Source organism: Vulpes lagopus, chromosome X (assembly GCF_018345385.1).
Source record: "Vulpes lagopus strain Blue_001 chromosome X, ASM1834538v1, whole genome shotgun sequence".
NCBI classification, from domain to species: domain Eukaryota; kingdom Metazoa; phylum Chordata; class Mammalia; order Carnivora; family Canidae; genus Vulpes; species Vulpes lagopus.
Genome location: NC_054848.1, coordinates 95,946,292 through 95,966,740, shown reverse-complemented (window position 1 = coordinate 95,966,740; position 20,449 = coordinate 95,946,292). Strand labels below are relative to the sequence as shown.

The 20,449-nt window shown below is 36.4% G+C and overlaps 1 protein-coding gene across 9 annotated transcripts in view; it reads left to right on the top strand.

Moving 5' to 3' along the window:
- TENM1 (teneurin transmembrane protein 1) overlaps positions 1-20,449 on the top strand; it is an 802,950-nt gene that overhangs the window by 476,110 nt on the left and 306,391 nt on the right. For all 9 annotated transcript variants that reach the window (XM_041741541.1, XM_041741545.1, XM_041741547.1 and 6 more), the window contains one exon: positions 7,865-8,103. In XM_041741541.1, coding sequence (XP_041597475.1) covers positions 7,865-8,103 — 239 coding nt within the window. The remainder of the gene's footprint in view (positions 1-7,864; positions 8,104-20,449) is intronic.

Genomic DNA, 20,449 nt, shown 5'->3' with positions numbered 1-20,449 from the left:
GTTTCTTTTAGATTATGTGAAAACAAAATGAAACCTTATAGTTGTCCTTTTACATTCAATAAACCAAGAGATATTTGCTCACAAGTGAAACTTATTTTAGAGTTCCCAAGCCTCATTCATTCTGCACAGTGAATCAAGAACCTTTCAGAAGAAGGAAAGGCATTATACAAATCAATATATATTCATTGAGTACCTTTGAAGTATGAGACAACATACCTAGAAATTAAGACTTAGTCCCTGCTCTCAAGGAATATATAATACAGGCAGGGTGGATATTCTGATAAGAAGAGTGAGCATAGGTATCCCTGGGTGGCTCAGCGGTTTAGTGCCTGCTTTTGGCCCAAGGCGTGATCCTGGAGTGCCAGGATCAAGTCAGTCCCACATTGGGCTCCCTGCATGGAGCCTGCTTCTCCCTCTGCCTATGTCTCTGCCTCTCTCTCTCTCTCTCTCTCTCTCTCTGTCTCTCATGAATACATAAATAAAATCTTTATTAAAAAAAGAGTGAGAATAATAGCCACAAAAAGATTTTTTTAAAAGCTCTCTCATTAGCTACCAGTTTAGACCATAGAGTATTGCCATTCAAGTATAAATTATAGAACCAATGCTTAAGCCTAGAAAAATTAAGGCTTAGATAAGTATCCTAATACTCTTTAAAAAGAAAAAAAGCTCCTAAAAATTATGAACAACATGGATAGAGTTTATATTTTTAATAAATACTTAGCATGTAATATTTGGAGGGGATATATGGGCAGGGTGGCTTAAAATTTGGAAGAAAGAACCTTTGAGCAAGTAAAATGAAATCCTTTTATGTAGCTATTAGTGGAGAAATACAATTTGTTACCCCAGGATGTTGTCCACGCTGGTAATTCCATTGAGTTTCAAGAAGAATTTGGATAAACACTCTTTGGGGAAGTATTTATCCTAAAAAAGGAGTATCAGGAATGGCTACAAAAGACAAACTAGAGATGTTGAGGTTGATAACCTTGACTAGTAACCACACTTTTCTGCAAAATAACACTGGGTATTCTTGTCAGAGAAGAAAATCAGAATGGCATTTAAAAAAAATTTTGGAGGCATAAGAATAAACACCTACAAATAAACATTTCTCCAAAGATGATATAAAAACAACCAACAAGCCTATGAAAAGATACTCCGCATCACCAGTCAGCAGAGGAATGCAAACCAAAAGCACAATGAAATGTCACTTCACACCCATTAGGATGGCAACTATCAAAAAAGAGGAAGTAACAGGTGTTAGCAAAGATGCACAGAAAATGGAGCCCCTGTGCACTATTGATGGGATTGTAAAATGGTGCAACTGCTATGGAAAATGGTATGGAGATCTCTCAAAAAAATCAAAAATAGACGTGTTGTATGATCCAACAATCCCACTTTTGGGCATATGCTCAAAAAAATTGAAAACAGGATCTAAAGACATATTTGCACACCCATGTTCATAGCAGCATTATTCACAATAGCTAAGAAGTGGAAGCAGCCCAAATATAAGTGGATAGATGAATGGATAAAGAAAGTGTGGTATATACATATAACAATATTATTCAGCCTTGAAAAGGAAAGAAAACCTGTCCTATGCTACACATGAGGTACCTTTGGGACTCTATGCTGAGTGAAATAAACTACAAAAAGACAACTACTATATGATTCCACATATATGAGGTATATAAACTAGTCCAATTCATAGAAAGAGAAAGTAATGTGGTGTTTCCCAGGGCCTGAGGGAAGGGGGGGAAGGAGATTGTTTAATGGGTATAGAGTTTCATATTTGCAAGATGAAAAAATTTCTGGAGATCTGTTTCAGAACAATGTGAATAAACACTACTGAATTGTATCCTTAAAAATAGCTAGGAGTGGTGCACCAGGTTGGCTCAGTCGGTAGAGCATGCAACTCTTGATCTCAAGGTCATGAGTTCAAGCCCTATGGTGGGTGTAGAGCCCACTAAAAACGAAAAATAAAAATAAATAAGATGGTGGATTTTATATTTTGTTGGTTTTTTAATCAAACTATTAAAAACGCATTTAATAATTTTTGAAAAAGAATAAATGCCTAAATGCCACCATTCTATCTGAATGTGACTTGGTCATAATAATTTTGACTCAAGGCTTTCTCATTGCAGTCTTCAGTTTTATTTTATTTTTTTAAATCACCCTCAGCTGTGAACTGGAAATAAGTTGAATGTCTTCTTCTGGGTATAAAAGTGAGTCAAATGCTTATAGCTAAGGGAATACAGGTTTAGATATTCGTCTCATAAGCATGTTTACAAGATGTAAAAGAAAAAAATTCATTGGTTATTTATGCATCTGTTGTTAGAAAGCTGTAGATTTCTGTCTATTTCCTATAGAATTTTAAGTGCTACATTAAATCACATTATTTAGTGCTAACAGATACCCTCAGAATTATGTAGCAAGAGGGGTTTGAAAAGAGAGAGTACATTTTCCCTTTTTTTATAGATGATTTTTAAATCCTTACAGGAGCATTTATTATATTCCCACTTACCACCACTGGGTCTCATCAGTCTTCAAGATATTTTTTTTTCAATTTCCTTATATGCCCATTTCCTTTTGGCAATATCTTGCTTTTCCTTTTTAAATTTGAACTTGAATATTAAAACAGATGCAAAGGAGAGTACTACTTACACATAAACTCTTGAACTGCATTTTTATCATTTTCTCTGTGCAAAAAACCCAATTGTATGAAATTGATAGCAACATTTTAGTATATCCTCAGGTCCCCAGGGAAAAGCAATGTGCTTAGACAGATGATCTGATTTTATGAGCACATAGCTGAAGTCTAGCACTGCGCATTTGTCTTTATGCTCCTACTTTTTTCAGGGACTATGAAAACACATTTAGGCAGTAGTTTCACTTTCCAACAATGGCCTGCAAAGCCTTTGACAATACATAGCATTTGCAGTGCTGTTTTTCATGATGCACATCAAAGTATAGATCACTTGAGCATAGAATCTTAATCTCAGCTTGTTAATAAGAAAACAGGAACCTAGTATATGAACTCATTTTATTATCTACCCTCACTGAGGACTGTGATTTGGATTCCACTCAAATATGAATTAGTTTAAATGTTGCTCTGCTGCGACTGCTGAATTTATTCATTATGCTGTAATATTTTACTTATGAAACTGCATTTGGAAATCCTTTGGTGTATATCACAATGAAATTACAGTGCTCAGGGATATTGATTATTGCTTGTAATTGCCATCATAATAGCCAACAATTCTCTGTCTTTCTTTGTCTTTCTTCTCGCCCTTAATGATATACCAAACCAAATCAATATCCAACATATGGAGCCACTTACATTGTCTCGAAAATCCAATTGTTCTCCTTCATAAATATGAAAGGATCGAAGATTTTATCTCCAATCACTGGGGAAAAAAAGCGTCCCATACTGCTGGGTTTCCCTTTTATCCCACAGGAACATATCAGGGTGTCACTGCAGGACTGGATATACATAAGTGACATTTTGTCACCTCCAGAGTAACCACTAGGTAGTGGTGAGGAGATGAAAAGACTATGCCACTCTGCTGTCTATAAAGTGCTACATGTCTTGCTCCCTAGTAAGTTAAATATCCAAAGGGGAGAATGTAGGCTGTGAGAGCTAACCAGACTGTAAGGAAGAAATTTACCTCCTTGTGAATGGAAAAGACTGTTTCAGGGACTAAAGAGCAAGTACAATTTAATGGAAGGAGCATAACACTGTGAGTCCTTTTTTCAGTGTATTTATTCTTATTTCTACTATATGCTGTTTCTTCATTCTGAGGATACGTTAGGTGCCTTTAGAAGTAGCAATAACTCCTTTACCTTCTTTTTTTAAGATTTTATTTATTTATTCATGAAAGACACACAGAGAGAGAGAGAGGCAGAGACACAGGCAGAGGGAGAAGCAGGCTCCATGCAGGGAGCCCGACTGGGACTCCAGGATCACGCCCTGGGCCCAAGGCAGGTGCCAAACCGCTGAGCCACCCAGGGATCCCCTCCTTTACCTTCTTAATAACGAAAGGGTAGCTTCACTGTAATGCTTCCCCATTCATCCAAAATAGTTAAGATGGTCTCTCAAACTTACTATAAGAACATGTGCCATACAGAAGAATACACATGGTATTATGTAGGACTGCTTGAATGGATTGTGTTTGTTTAGCCTGGACCAGTTAACCCAGGAGATTAGAACCAGGTAGTAGTTTGGTGACGACTGACTGGCAGGTTGACTAGGGCAGTGGAAAGACACTATTTTGGAAGTTCCTGATTCCAAGTTCATTTATGTCATTAAGTACTGCTGTTACTTTCAGGTAGTCCATTTCATTTTCTGGGCCTCAGTTTCCCTAACTGCAAAATCAGAGTGTTAGGCTGTTAGATAATTATGGAGATCCCTTCCAACTCTGTGATTCTATAGCCATCATTTTCATGTTGGTCACTGTTGCCAAGGGAAACGGTAAAAGTGGCTCAGTTCAGTATTACCCACATGCTTCTTCTGTGCCCTAACCAGGTCTGCATTCCTATCTTCATGCGTCCACTACCTGCATCACCCTAGTGCAGTGCCCTGTAGTGTAGAGGTTATGAGCAGTGGCTCCAGACCCAGCCTACTTATGTCTGAAACTCACCTTCCCCAAGTACTAGCTGTGCAACCACGAACAACTTAACCTCTCTGTGCGTTGGCTTTCTGATCTGTAAATGGAGATACTTATTTCAGGGGAGATATTTATTTCAGATACTTATTTGTTGTGAAGGTTAAATGGTATAATAGTTATTCATTATTTAGGACTATGTCCAACACAAGTAAGCACTTAATGAATGTTAACCTCTTATTACCATTATCATGATAACCACTCTGATTCCCACTTTATTCCTAACTAAAAACCTCTTTTGGTCTCTGTGTTATCATCTATAAGATTGGAATAATAGTATCAACCTCCCAGATGTATGAGAAGCAAACTGCTGCACATAAAGTACCTTGGTGCCTGGCCTTTTAGGTATTCAGTAGATCATGTTCACCTAAATAGAACCACTGTGCATGCAGTTGATGTTAAGCAGTGCATTTTTTTCAATTGTCCCACCTCCCATCTTTTTTAAACTTGTTACAAAAGCAATAGAAGCTCAAGGCAGAAAATTTCAAAAAAAAAAAAACCCTACTATATCAAAGATAGCACAAGTTACTATTTTTCCATGACCATATATATTTTTTTATTTTAAAAATTGTATCCTGGTGCACTTGCATGGTTCAGTCAGTTAGGTGTCTGCAATTGGCTCAGGTCAGTCATGATCTCAGGGTCCTGGGATAGGGCCCCTGCTCAACAGGGAGTTGGCTTCTCCCTTTCCTTCTGTACATACACTCTCTCTCAAATAAATAACTAAATAAAATCTTTAAAAAATCTTTAAAAATCTATTGCCCATACTATTCTGAAGCCTACCTTTCTTCACTTGGTGATATCTTTAAACACTTCCTGGTGAATAGATAGTATTTTACAGTACAATTTGTAATGGTTGTATAGTATTCTACTATGCATTCATAAAATAATTTAGTTAACCATGTACCTATTATTGAGCACTTGGGTGTTTATTTTGTGCTATTAAACGTAACACTGCAATGAACTACTTGTTATAAATAGTCAGACACATCATTTCCTAAGGATAAATTTCTGTAGGCATAATTATTCAGCAAAGGATATGCATATTTGAAGTCTTCTGATACTAATGCCAAATCGCCCTCTGGAAAGGCTTGTGAATGTGTACTACTCTCAGCAACCCTGTCCTTTAAATAACCTTTACCCTCATGATAATAAAGCAAAATTCTCTAATGTGGAGATTTTTCACTAACTGGCAGGTTAGACAGTTGGTTTTTCCTTTAAACACATATGCTTTTGTTCTTTAAATGTGGAAGTTGGAAATCAGCCTTAAAATAGTCTTAATGATTTATACATTTGGTTGTATGTGACAAGGTGACGTTGGCTCTCTATTTAGTGAAAGGGCTTTGTGTTGTATTACATTAAAATGTAGCACCAGAATGTGTCTTGCTTAGCAGTTCATTTTACTGCTACAGGCGGCACTGTAGAGAGGCTAAGATTAAGGATTTTGGACCCAGAGGGACCCGGGTTCCTATTCTCGCTCTGTCATTCACATACTAGGAGAATGTAAACAAGTTTTTTAAATGTCTTTAGGCATCTGTTTCCTTAAATGCACAATGAGAATAATAATATATCCAGTTCATATGAGTAAAAACTAGCTAAGATTATTTTTTCAACACAATGCGTGGCACATAGCACTCAGGAGTGTAAAGCATATGCACAAAAGCATACTTTAATGTATTTGGCTTTGGTGGGTCCCTCCATGTTGATAAATCAGTACTGTTTAGGAACTATCCATATTACAATAGTCATGAGCAATCAATAATCATCCTACTATAGTGATTCAAACATGACAACAGCATGAAATTCTAGAACAGGCAAAACTAATGCATGGTAGAAAAAAATGCTAAATCCCGGTAACCTGGGGCAAGTGGGGTAGGGATTTACTTAGGCAGGAGGAACCTTCCTGGGGTTATGGGAATGTTCTGTATCTTGATAAGGGTTTATGTTGCACAGATGATTGCATTTGTCAAATCTCAGTAAATGTATATTCAAATTTGTGCATTTCATCATGTATAATTTTTATTGAAATATACATATATATAACATTGCATAAATTTAAGGTGTACAATGTTGATTTGATACATTTATATATGACAATATGATTGCCATTGTAGCATTAGTTAACACCTTTACGATGTCACATAATTATCATTTCTTTTTTGTGGTGGGAATAAGATCTCTATTAGCAAGCTTGAAGATTATAATACCATACTGTTGTCTATAATGACTATACTGTACATTAGATCTTCAGAACTTACTTATCTACTAGTTGCAAGTTTATACCCTTAAACATTTCTCCTATTCTCTGGCCTCTCAGGCCCTGGTTAGTGCTATTATGTTCTCTGTTTTTATGAGTTCATGGGTGGATCTTGAGGGCATTATGCTAAGGGAGATATGCCAGACAGAGAAAGACAAATACAGTATGATACCACTTATATGTGGAATCTAAGAGAGTTCAACTCATCATGTATAAATTTTACATTTAAACATCTATAAAAAAGTATTGAACTCTAGAGAACATGCAAGTTGAACTGTATGTATGAAGGGAAGTATAGTGATATATGCAATTTACTTTGAAATGCTTGAAAACTAAGATGGAGTGATGGACCAAGACAGGAATGGAAAGATGGAGAAATATGTGATGAACTTAGTATAGTGGTGGTGTGTTACCTGTAGTGTCTAGTTTGTATTTACCAACTATATGTGTGTTTATATAAAATTATTTCAACTTGACTATATGTTTGACAACTTTTATAATAGAATATTGCTTGAAAATATGTCTGTGAAAGTGAATCTCTAAATAAAAACAGTGGTTTCTAGGCCATTCAGATTTTAAAAATGCTTGATGATACTTCTCTCGTTTCGGTTTTTGAATCAATGCTCGAGTGTCATATTTAACGAAAAAGGAGCCTGTAGCGAATAACATCAAAGGTGGAATGTCACCACACAAGAGTGTGCACAACTCACTAGCCAGCAAGCTAGGGAACATAAGACCTCTTTCTGCCTCCTGGAGGCCTGAGTGAGAAAACAAAAGGAGGCCATCAAAGGTAATTTGGAGTTGAACCTTAGGTATAGGAAAATTTTGCTGAGACTCTGCCAGTTTTCCTGAGCTTCATCAAAGTGAGATTGTTGGAAATAAGTGGGATATGTGTTTTTTGTACCAACTGGCTTTGGTTTTTATAGCTCGAACCTTGGTGTCCTTTTCGCAGGCATTTCCTGTTTAAACATGGATCTGGTTCCTCGGCTATCTTCAGTGCGGCCAGCCAGAACTACCCTCTGACATCCAACACCGTGTACTCGCCGCCTCCACGGCCGCTTCCTCGGAGCACCTTTTCCAGACCTGCCTTTACCTTTAACAAACCTTACAGGTGCTGCAACTGGAAGTGCACAGCCTTGAGTGCCACTGCAATCACCGTGACTCTGGCCTTGTTACTAGCCTATGTGATCGGTAAGCCCTTTATTTCATGCCTGTTGTCTTCTTAATCAAAGTCTTGTTTTGCTTCTGGTGGGGGGGTGGCGGTTCTGTCTTAACTCTGGGACCTAAAATTTGAACCGAGGCTTAGTATGATAAATTCCTAATGAAGTTTTTTTTTCACTTCGTAACCTTAAATACTGCTAAAGAGAGTAAGGAATGCTCTTTGAGAAGAAATATTTTTACTACCAACGCAGTCTTATTGATTGCAATTACTGTAGTTAACCATTTTCCCTTCAATTAAAAGGTTGTTATGGTTTTCTCATTAGAAGTCATAAGTACCAATCTACAATAGCTTCTTAAATTATAGTTAAACAATAATACTACTACCAGATTTTCAGGTAGCAATTTCATTAAAGTAGTAGTTATTTGGAAGCTATCAGAAAATCCAGTGTATAATTTCTCCCCAAGGATTCAGTTTTATACTGGGATTTTAAAATATAATATATATATATATATATACATATATATATATTTTTTTTTTTACAAGGTAAATGGCTGTGTAATTGTATGGATACTATGTTTGGGGAGGTAAAGGAGAAAACAGTTGTGAAGCACTCTTTACACACATTAAAGAAAAATATTGTTCTGGAGTCACTCTGATTAAAGTCACCCTCACTTGATAGCAAATTGTATTGATTTTTCTGGATGGCATTTTATTTTGACTGAACATTAATTTCCTTGCTCGAGTGGTTCTGCAGTCTAAAATGTAAATTAACTTAAGAAACATGTACTTTGTGGAAGCACTATTCTAGAATGAATAGAATATCATGGTAGAAAAAAAATTCTATCCAGATATGGCACTTGTAACTTCTTTTCAGATTTAACCCTGTTTCCTAATTGAAGCAGAATCACCCATGAAGATACAATGAATATGATTCTGAGAAATAGATTAAAACTGATTTAAATGTTCTTATAATTATAAATAATAAGGGAACTTTAGTGTATTCTGATTTATTCAAATTATGAACAACAAGAAAGTTTCCATAACCAGTTTTATGGGAGTCATAGAATAGGGGATGCTAAGTTAATAGATTTATTTTGTAGGGAAGTCACTGATAATGTCAACAGTATAGGATCATAGCCTATATTGGTGTTCATGATTATCTCTTTTATATTTTTATTGTACAATCTGAATACATTTGAACAATGCTTCTATTAAATGTGGATAACATTACCTATAATATCGAAAATATGTCTTTCATCTCAGACATTTTAGGATAACACAACATGTATGTTTATTTGGTTTGTAAGAGCCTCTAATGATAAATAATGCTGAAGGAACAAAGGTAGGGCCTGAGAAAGTACTGCAATACAAATACAGTTTTGATATGGAATCATTCAAAACAAGGAATAATTCTTCTGCTAACTTTTACCATATAGAGAGATAATGTTTTATATAAAAGACTTAAGTCCCGGTATAAACAAAGCTACATAATAGCAAGCTCTTTATTAATAGGTTTATATGATGTTTAGGCCTATGTTCCCATTTAAATTTATTATAATGGCCACTCTGGTATCAAAAATTATATTACGTACTCTAAGCCTTGTTTAATTAGTTTATATATTCATTTTATAAGTAAAAATAGAACATTTCAGTCATTTAAAAGTTTGGCCTTTTTTGTAGGGTGAACATTGGCATATGATTTAGACAGGAGAGTAAGGCAATATGATGTGGTTGTTATGAACATAGATTTTTAGACCTCTGCCCCTTATTAGGCATGGTACCTGGGGGAAATTATCTAACCTTTTAAGGCCTCCATTTCCTCATATGTTAAATGGGACTATAACGTAGAGTTGTTATGAGAATTAAATGAGTTAATATAAAGAACTTGGAATAGTACCCAAAACATAGTAAGTATACTATAAATGTTAAATATTATTCCTGTTATTGTTATCTTCATTCTCTTTATAACTATTATTCACTATTAAAACTCAGTGGTTCTCAGAATTAACCATTTTGTTCATAGCTGTATCCAAGCGCCAAGTTCAGTGGCACATAGCAATCCTATCAGGAAAACTTGTCGACAAAAATGACTAATGGCTGGGCCACCTGTGTGGCTCAGTTGATTAAGCATCTGCTTTCTGCTCAGATCATGATCCCAGGGTCCTGGGATGGACCTCACATAGGACTCCCTGCTCAGCAGGGAGTCTGCTTCTCCTCTGCCTCTGCCACTCCCCCTGCTTTTTGCTCTCTCACTCACTCTCTCCTTCTCTCTTTCAAATAAATAAATAAAATCTTTTTTTAAAAAAATCTGACTAATGCTAAGCATTTTGCTTGTATTAGCTCATTTAATTCTGACAACAATTCTTACGGGCAGGTATCAGTATTATATATAGTATAGAAATGAGTAAACTGAGGCATGGCAAAGATAGTTCCTATAGAGGTCATACTGAAATTAAGAGCGCATATCACTGAGAAGTAGGGATTCTTAGCTTTAAGCCAGAGTAGACTGACTCCAGAACACATGCTCTTCGGCCCTAGATCTTGCTACCCGGCACTCTAGCCCTGCAGGAAACTCCACAGCTCTCTGACTTCTTGGTCTACTAAATAAATCAACCAGACAATTTTTTCCTTATTAAATTACAAAGTGAATTACATTTACCAGGTCATCCATTGTAAGGTATGTGCAAATAAGCTTTATTGTTTGGTGAGAGATATCCATTGAAATCATTTACTGTGAGATTTGTGTAGATGTAGAAATATCAGGCTAAATGCTATATATCAGTAGGTTGAATGGGTTCTAAATGAGATGTTAATGGCAAACACCGTAACTTTTTTCCAAGTTCTGTTATGAACTTGATATTCTGTGACTTTGGATAAGTCCGTTAAAATTGCTTCCTCGATTTACCCCGTCGGTGACATATTGTTAACCACCTCAGGAGGGCAGAGTACAAATTCATCAGTAGGTATGCAGGTGAAAGATGTCACATAAGAACTGTAACTAACATACAAGATTATTTCTAAATGGCTTTCTGTGGTTAAAATAAAGAAAGTATTACATTTCAAAATATGAAACTATTTTACTTTCCACTCTCACGGAGTCTGTAAGAGTCATTGTTTTTTTTTTTTTTTTCAGTTGCTGTATAACCCAAGTAAAATCTTACACTGAAACTATTTATTGCTTCTGTTTCCTTGCAAATTCCTTTCTGCTCTTTCATTTTCCTCTATTATCCATTATACATAACCTTTAGATACTAATGGCTGTATGCTGTGCTGCCCTCAATCCACTGGGGGAAATCACATCGATATCAGTGGGACATCAGTAGACGTTCTGTGCATTATGGCTTTGTAAGTGGTCATTGGAAAACTGTGGAAATTCAGCACATGAAAAGTCAGGCAACCAGCCCCATCCCCACACCTACTCACTGTGTCTTTTGGGTCAGCAAGAGAGTAATTCCTTTAAGTAAGTTTTGAGGTCATACCAATATGGTAAAGGGAGGCATGGAAAGATACTGATTATATGAACATATCATGGAATGGCTATTGTTATCACTTCCCCATAAATCTGTAATATTTTCCCTATGAATCAAAAAATATGTCCTCTGTTTCATCTTCTCTGATGTTTTGGCATCAGTGATGTATCATTGCCAGTCAGAAGCACATTTGCTTGCATTTACAAATAAGCCATATGAAGTAGTAGTCAGGAAGACAGACGACCAGATGTTAGGCATCAAGAGAAGGCGAGGTTAAGGTACTTCATCAGTGGTTGTGAAGGGCACAAATACAGCTTCTCTGGTAATCTTGGATGTTTTGATCAAGTTTCTCCACAGTCAGCACTTTCTATAAGAGGCAGTAGACACTCCCAGGAATACATTGTGCCTGGGGTCAAATGGGCTGCTGCACTGAATGAGGTGGAGGAGAGTAGGGATTTCGGGCTCTCAAAACCAATACCATCACTTAATGACATGGATGTTCCCTTTCCTTTGCCAGGAAATTAGAAACGATTCGCACCACCCTCAGGGTATGTAGGGAGTGTCCAAACTCTATAGATGAAATACTTTAAGTCCATAATTCTCCTTGCCATGACAGACTATATAGCCCACATGTGGAAAGTTGACCAGAATGGATATTAATAAAGAATTAGGGGAGAGAGAATATTGAGCCCAGTTCTCTGATCAAAAGTTTAGGGGTGAAACTATTCAAGAGGGCAAAGGGCCTACTTTACTTTGCTCTCTGAACCAAAATTGAATGACATTGATTAAGTGCTTTCTTGTGCCTCCTTTATACGCATCCAAATTGTCCTGCTTTCTGGGGCTGTTACAGTGGAGTAAGAAAGTGCTGAAAGTGATAGAATGAGAGGAGTGGCCTTTGTTGCTTTCTTCACAAAGAGACTGTAAATACCTCACAATACAGTGAATAATACAGTGAAGAAATAAAGCAGAATATGGCAAATTTTGATTTCAGAAAATTCAGGAATTAGATTTTCTTTTAATGTAAAGAATAGATATGGAAGGTTTTCCCCCATTAAATCTCGATACATAATGCCCCTTCACACATTTTACTAAATATAGGTAAATACACCTAGCAAAAGCCATCTCTTTCACTTTCTAGCCACTTCATTAATGCCTCTGTGCCTCAGTCACCTCGTCTATAAAATGGGAATGTTGACAATACCTTGCCCATGGATTTTCTTTTTAATTAAACAAAATGAAGCATGTAAAATGCCTAGGACATTGCTTAGCAGATCTAAATCAAAATTAATGATTGTTATCAGTGGAATAGGATTATTATTAGGATTATTAATTTGAGCCAAGATAAGAATAATGAGCATATAATTTATCCTCACATAAACCACTTTTACTTCTCTTCTTGCCAAAGACATCTAAAACAGTTTTTTCAGAACTGGAATGTCCGTTTCATAAGAATCATCTAATAGGTTTGTTGTTTCCTTCTGCCTGGCCTAAAATATCTGTAACTTTGCCTTTATTTTAGCAATTTCCCTTTTCCTTGGTGTTTTGACCCTTCAAATGGTTTTGTATTTCTATCTGGAGGCCATATCTGGGTTGAAACACATTTTCATTAAAATATATTATAGCTTATAACATTCAAGAAATGACTCAGCATAAAATGCTAAAAAGCATTTTACTTTATCCTTATAGACCATTATCAATCCTTTTGGTGTCCTGTTTAGTACTTATTACTACTTCCAGTTCACTCTCGTGGACCCATTCATGATAATGATGGCAGTTTCTGCATTAGCATTAACTTTGCCTCCTACCCATGAATCTACTAGCTTTCTAGCAACCTCTCTAAGAAGGGATGTGGGAAATGGTGGTATAACTTCAGTCTAATTATAAATCTGCCATCCATGCATTTATCAGAACTCTTCTTCAAAAAAAATTTATATTTTCACCTGACATCACCTTTTGGTGTAATATGTTCCATAAGTTTTATCCTCACTATGTTAAATGGTACTTTTACCTGTCATAAATAAAAGTATAAATTCAATCCAAATCAAACATACTATAATGACAGGAAGAACCTCTGTCACATACAACTAATCTCCAGAACAACAGTTAGCATCTATTGCTCAAAATGAAGGCATTTTAATGAAAGGCAAATATTGTACTTATTTTTGTCTTGGAACTCTATCTAACATGCTGTGGGTTTAAAACATAGAGTAAGAGATAATTTCTTGGGTGAATGAGTAGTGAGTACTAACCATATGGCTTGCATCAAGAGATTATTTTGTTAAAAAAGGGGGAGCGCCTGGCTGGCTCAGTTGGTGGAGGAGACTCTTGATCTTGGGGTTGTAGGTTTGAGCCCCATGTTAGGTATGGAGATTACTTAAAAATAAAATCTTAAAAAAAAACCCACAGAGATTATTTTGTTGTCTCAAGTAGAGGAAGTCATCCTACTAAGTACCTCCTCTACAGCACTTTCTTAGCCTAGGCAGAGAAATTAAAATGAGGCATTGTGAAATAAAGATCCACCAGAAGGCATAATAAAAGAGGACTGGACAGCATTTTAATAATTTTGGAGTTTTACATGCTTAAGAGATTTTAGAATACCAAGAATCAGTCTTGCAAATTCTGAAAAAACTCTCTCAAGAAACATCTGATTTCAAAGTAAATAATGTGAACTCTGTTGCATAAAGGAAATTTCACTCTTGTTTAACTTACTTTCTCCTCATCCAAATTATATATATATATATATATATATATATATATATATATATATATATATAATACATATATATTATATGTTATGGGAATATTTTTAGACCCACATTGCATAAGTCGTTAAGCTATACTTACTCTGAAGTGAATAAGAATATACTAAATTAGAGCAATGGCTTTGAAACAGATGGTGGGTTAACCCATTTTAAACTTCAGAAATGTGGCTGAATTCTCATATAGAACAGCCAGAGTGTGGAAGGCCAGTCTCAGCAACAGAATATTTTATTCATCACAGTCAAAACTAAGAGGTGGCATCTTACAGGGTGGAGACGCATTCATTTGGGGCTTAACAATATTCCTGTTACAGAGAGGTGAAAAAGCACAATATGTTTTATTAAATACAAGTATATTGGAAAACCTAGGGAAGGAAGGACAAATGGAGGATATGGGAAGGTGGCAGGGAATGAAGATAGTAAGCAGGAGCAGATCATGAAAGGCATTTTAAGCCATGTAAAGGAGCTTCTAATTTATTCCGAGAGCAAATGGGATGTTTTTATGGTTTTTCATTAAAGCAGGAAAATTATTTGCTCAGATTTAACGTTTAGAAAAGTGCCTGGTGGCAGAATGGAAGTTAGCTTGGCAGGCAGGATGGTGAGGGTTGTGAAATCAAAGAATTGAAGGGATGAAGATAAATTAGGAGACTATCATAGTAATCCAGGTGAGTGAGAGTGAGACCATAAACTTCCAGGAATGGATAAGGAGAAGATGGAGTCAAGAAGTATTTAGAGGGTAAAACACACTTGACTTAGTGACTGTTTAGATGAGACAGGAGAGAAGAGTTGTTTGGCTTACAGACTTGGTAGGTGGTAATGCTGTGAGCCATGATAGAACATTAGAAGAAAGAGGTTTTAAGGATGAAAATAGACATTCAGGTTAAGATAACCTCATACATTATGAAATACCTGGTACTGAATGTTTAGAGGTGTTTATCCATGAGAACACCAAAATCATGGGAGTAGAACAAGGAGAAAAGTGTGAAGGCTAGAACTCAGGGGAATGCTGATATTCTAGAAGGCCAACCACAAAGGATCTGGTAAGCAGACTAGGAAGGACCAACTAAAGAGGTTGGAGAAAAACTTAAATGGTGGTAACAGAACAGAAGTCCTCAGTGTGTGGTCTGGGGACCACTAGGGACCCCAAGACCAGGTTGAGGGTTCACAGAGTAAAACTGTGTTCATAATAGCACAAAGACATTATTTGTCTCAGTCATTTTTTTGGTTTGTAAAATATACTTATTTATCATAACATTATTTATACTAAAATGTAAAGGTTTATTGTTATTATTCAATAAATTAATAAATAAATACCTGTAAAAAGTTATCAGTTTCTAATATAGTAAGTATTGATTAGATATAACCTACATCAACAAGTCTCTTTGGTGTCCTGAGTAATTTTTAAGAACATAAAGAGGTTCTGACACTAAAATATATGTAAAGGGGGATCCCTGGGTGGCGCAGCGGTTTGGCGCCTGTCTTTGGCCCAGGGCGCGATCCTGGAGACCCCGGATCGAATCCCACGTCGGGCTCCCGGTGCATGGAGCCTGCTTCTCCCTCTGCCTGTGTCTCTGCCTCTCTCTCTCTCTCTCTCTCTGTGTGTGACTATCATGAATGAATAAAAATTTAAAATAAATAAATAAATAAATAAAATAAAATAAAATATATGTAAAGGGTTGAGATAGGAAGACCAAAGAGCTAATGATTCATGAAAAACAATTAAGTGAAATAAGGACTGTTTATTGTTTCCACTAAGGAAAAGGCTGGCAGGTGAAGTGCAGCAAGAGAATAAAGGGATAAGGAAATTATAGTTGCTGGTGATAAAGTTTTTGAAGTCATCAGCCAAAGGATCAAACTCAGTAAGGAAGGAAAATAGGAGATAGAACCTAATGGCATGCTGAGGAAGAGATGGGTCCCAATGTCTAGACATCTTGAGGATATTGTAAGGTAGTTATGGCTGTGAGTAGGCTTAATAGCTAAAATGAGATGACCAGAAGGTAGTGCATCCAAATTTTAGATTTCAGACTCACGAAAATGTGGATCCCCGATATATTTTAGAACACAAAATATGATTCCCCTATATATTTTAGACCAAGTTAAGAAACATATGTGAAGAACTTCTTCCAGATGAAATTTTCTCAGGGAAGGCTAGATTCTGGGTTAAGTATAATCTCACAAGGTCCCTGGGTAGACTCATATGCCCACCAAAATATGGATAATGTTTATTTTTTTTAAAGATTTTATTTATATATGAGAGAGAGAGAGAGAGAGAGAGAGAGAGGCAGAGATATAGGCAGAGGGAGAAGCAGGCTCCATGCAGGGAGCCCGATGTGGGACTTGATCCTGGGACTCCAGGATCATGCCCTGGGCCAAAGGCAGGTGCTCAACTGCTGAGCCACCCAGGCTTCCCTGGATAATATTTAAATAAGAGCACTGCATTATATTGGAACCCCCAGGATAGGCAAGACTCATACGGAATTCTAGATCACAGTATGACTCCTCAAGAGCTCCTTCCTTGGGCTTTCTATTGATCTTTATGGAACAACAGTGAACAAATTAAGAGGGTCCAAGATGACCCAGTGTAATTTTCTGCTGATCAAAACCTCATCATAGCATTGCCAATCTAGTGAAATGTAGGCCTTATGTAACACATTATAGTTAACCTCTAGAGTAACTGCTTACCATGAGAGTTGCTAAGGAAGGGCCTCACAAATGTCTATCAGGTTGAATTGATAATAGGAAATCCTTAAATGGAAGAAAAGACATAGGACATGCGCTTTGTAAAAAACAAAAAAGCAACTCTTGATTCCATTTCTTTTATATTAAACAAGTTTGGTCTCCTATTTAAATGATTAGGAAACCGGGCAGCCCCGGTGACTCAGCAATTTAGCGCCACCTTCAGCTTAGGGTGTGATCCTGGAGACCCGAGGTAGAGTCCCACGGGGTAGAGTCCCACGTCGTGCTCCCAGCGTGGATCCTGCTTCTCCCTCTGCCTGTGTCTCTGTCTCTGTCTGTCTGTCGGTCTGTCTGTCTCTGTCTCAAATAAATAAATAAAAATCATAAATAAATAAATAAATAAATAGGAAACCAAAGGCTATCATATTGTTCCAAGGACATGAGAAGAGGTTACTGAACTCTTAGCTAAACTAGTTGTGGCTGTGGCCAAAACTGAATGCAAATGTGATTTTGACAGCAGGCAATCTGTGCTATTCTACCACCTAGTACAGAAGGGGCAGATTTTGCTTTTTGATATTCAAAGATTTCCCTCAATCACCCAGCCCCATTGTTTATGTCATAGACAACCTTATTTCAACTTTAGTTCAGTTTCGCCCTTTATTCACTGAAGGAAACATCTAGATTCCCTTTGATCTTGAATTTTCTTGTAACTAGACATAAATATTAAATATGGGACACAATGATACCACATAATATCCTTCGTGTATACCATATCTCCAGATACTTTGTAGAATTAACCAATAAAATTATGGAGTTAAATGAAAATAATATTAAACTGAAGATGGTAGATATAAGATTTTGAATTTTACTCATAACAAGCAACCAAGCTAATACCAGTTGTACAGTGCAAGACATAGATTATCAACTGTCAAGAAATTAGAAACAAGCATACTGTGCTATGAAAGAAAGTGGAAATTTTTTTAAATGGAGTGGTTTTGTTAAAGATCATGTGCTACCTCCAGACACAGAATACAAATGAATCCAAATCTTCTGAAGTTATCAAATCATTCAATGGTTTCCCCACCACCTATCAAAGAGCCATGAAGTTCTTACTATCTTTGACCTTGGTGGCAAATCTCACTTCAATCAGTCCATAAGCAGTTGAAAGGTCAGATGGATTTAGAACCTAGGTAAACTATTTGGTCTTTTCAAAAGTGAAAATTTTTATGCCAGTGAAAAAATGTGGTAAAGCACTGCACATGCTCATTGTGACTCCAGGCTATAATAGCACATGCTCAAGGATTGTCATAGAGGTTATTGCAGAGATGGCACTAGTTAAGATTTACCAACATAGAATGCCGTGGGAGTATTTGAAAGCCAGCTGGTACAAATAGAACCTTTCTCTGTCATGCCTAAAACACAGCCTGCTCAAGATTGAATAAAGCCCAAACAAACCATTAGTATCTTTGGTTTCTGTTCCTGACTGCTGTATATTTTTAGTTAAATTTCCCTGACCAAATCCTGCCCTTGGATTAGCCAGCATTATTCTCCTTGCTGATAGGCACTAATCTAGTCTTTTAAATTAGTGAAGTTTGTATAAAATTTAGAGATAAGAACTCATTAAGAGGAGGGACAGGGAAAAAAAAGAGGAGGGGCAGGGAAGCTAAATTTTAAAAATAAGAGATTCAAAGGGCAATCAAGTTTAAATACATAAATATACTTCTCCCAAAAAATGATAAAAAGAGTTTATAGAGTCCAGTAATGGGTATGTCTTTTGGCCCAAACAAAACAGACTTAATTATTAGTATACACAGCTGACTGGTGAATATAGTCCTATTTTTATAAGAAATTATAGTTTATGTGTCTTTTGTGACTTCAGTAGGCAGAAAAGAAACAAAAATATTTAGATTTCTCTATGACTGTCTCAGAAGCATTCTTGCTAATGAGGCCAAGGTCATGAGCTCAGTCACTGCTTCCATCGTTCAATTCTGTTCTGTTTCATTATGAAAGCCTCCATTTTCAATCTCCTGTTGTTTTCCATCCTCCAAATCAGGAACCTAGTTTTGCCTTGTACTCCCTAATAAAACCTGAACCAGAAATGAATCTGATGAGCTAGACAGGTTTTTCTTGGACACGTTAACTTAACAAATTAATTTTAACAAATTTTAACAAAATTTGTTAAATATTATCAACTAATTTAAAAATTTGTCTAGAGATTTTACATAAAATCTTTGGCTTACATAACATTTCTAATCTCTCTTGAAAAATAAAAAGATCTGGCTTACTGAAGCCTGCATTCACCAATTTGCCCACACATTTATTGAGTAGCTCTATGTCAGGCATTATTCTAGCCTTTTGTGTGGCAAAAATAATATGACATCCATTGACTAGAGCCAAATAGGGACTCCTCCTAAAAGGACCATGATGTACTGGATCACTCTCCAGTACATCAGAGTACCCATCCTGCCCTCTTTATTCTTTTGTATTTAAGCTTGTAGCCCATATAATAAGATAATTCACACTGAAGTAAAAATGGCTGTGATAAAGAAAATGTATTATCTCCCTAAGATTTATTTGCATTTTAACAGAGAAGACAGAGTTGGAAGCCAAGAATGGCAAATCCCTGACATTAATGTCATCACTTCCCTGTCCGAAGCCCATCAAATGCAACAGACATCCTTTCCTGCTGAGTCTAGATTCTGTAGTCACAGTTTACTCAGAAGTTGAAATATATTGCTATCACTACTTTGACTTAAAGAAATGAGATACTCATTATGAATTTATTATCATTAGAAGTTCAGGAGGAAGAATTACGTAGGGCCAGAAAACAAACCTGAAGACACAACACAATCACCCTATTAGTACATCTGCCCTCTTCACAGCTACACATGATAGCCCTGAGCATGGTCAACTATCTCATATATACATAGAATTGAACATAAAGAACACTGGGCAGGTAAAATTATAACACATCTGCACTATTAGGTATTCATTTCAAAAGAATGTTCTATCAGTACTGGGTACACAATGTTCAAGTGTATGTGTGTGTGTGTGTATATATATATATATATATATATATATATATATATAGTATAAAGATAAGAGTAGATTATTCATAGTGAGTTCTGAGTTTCTGTAGAATAATATTGGTCCCTTAAATCTAAATCTATCCACTTCATCCTCCAAAAAGAAATGCAAATCAACAAATAGAGCAAATAAAGCCACACATGAGCCAGTTCAATAGTGTGTGTAGGAGATTGCAAGTTCTACACACTTCAGATTACACGTAAGTAGAGAAATAAACACATGAATGAAGCAGAGCTAGCTCTGTAGCCCCTATCAGAGCCCAGAGTCAGGCAGAGACTAAATAGAAAAGATATGAGAGCTGACGCCTAGCAGTGGCACAATCAATAAAATAAAACTCCCATTAACAAGAAGTCCCACCTTTGGTAGACAGCTACTAAGAACAG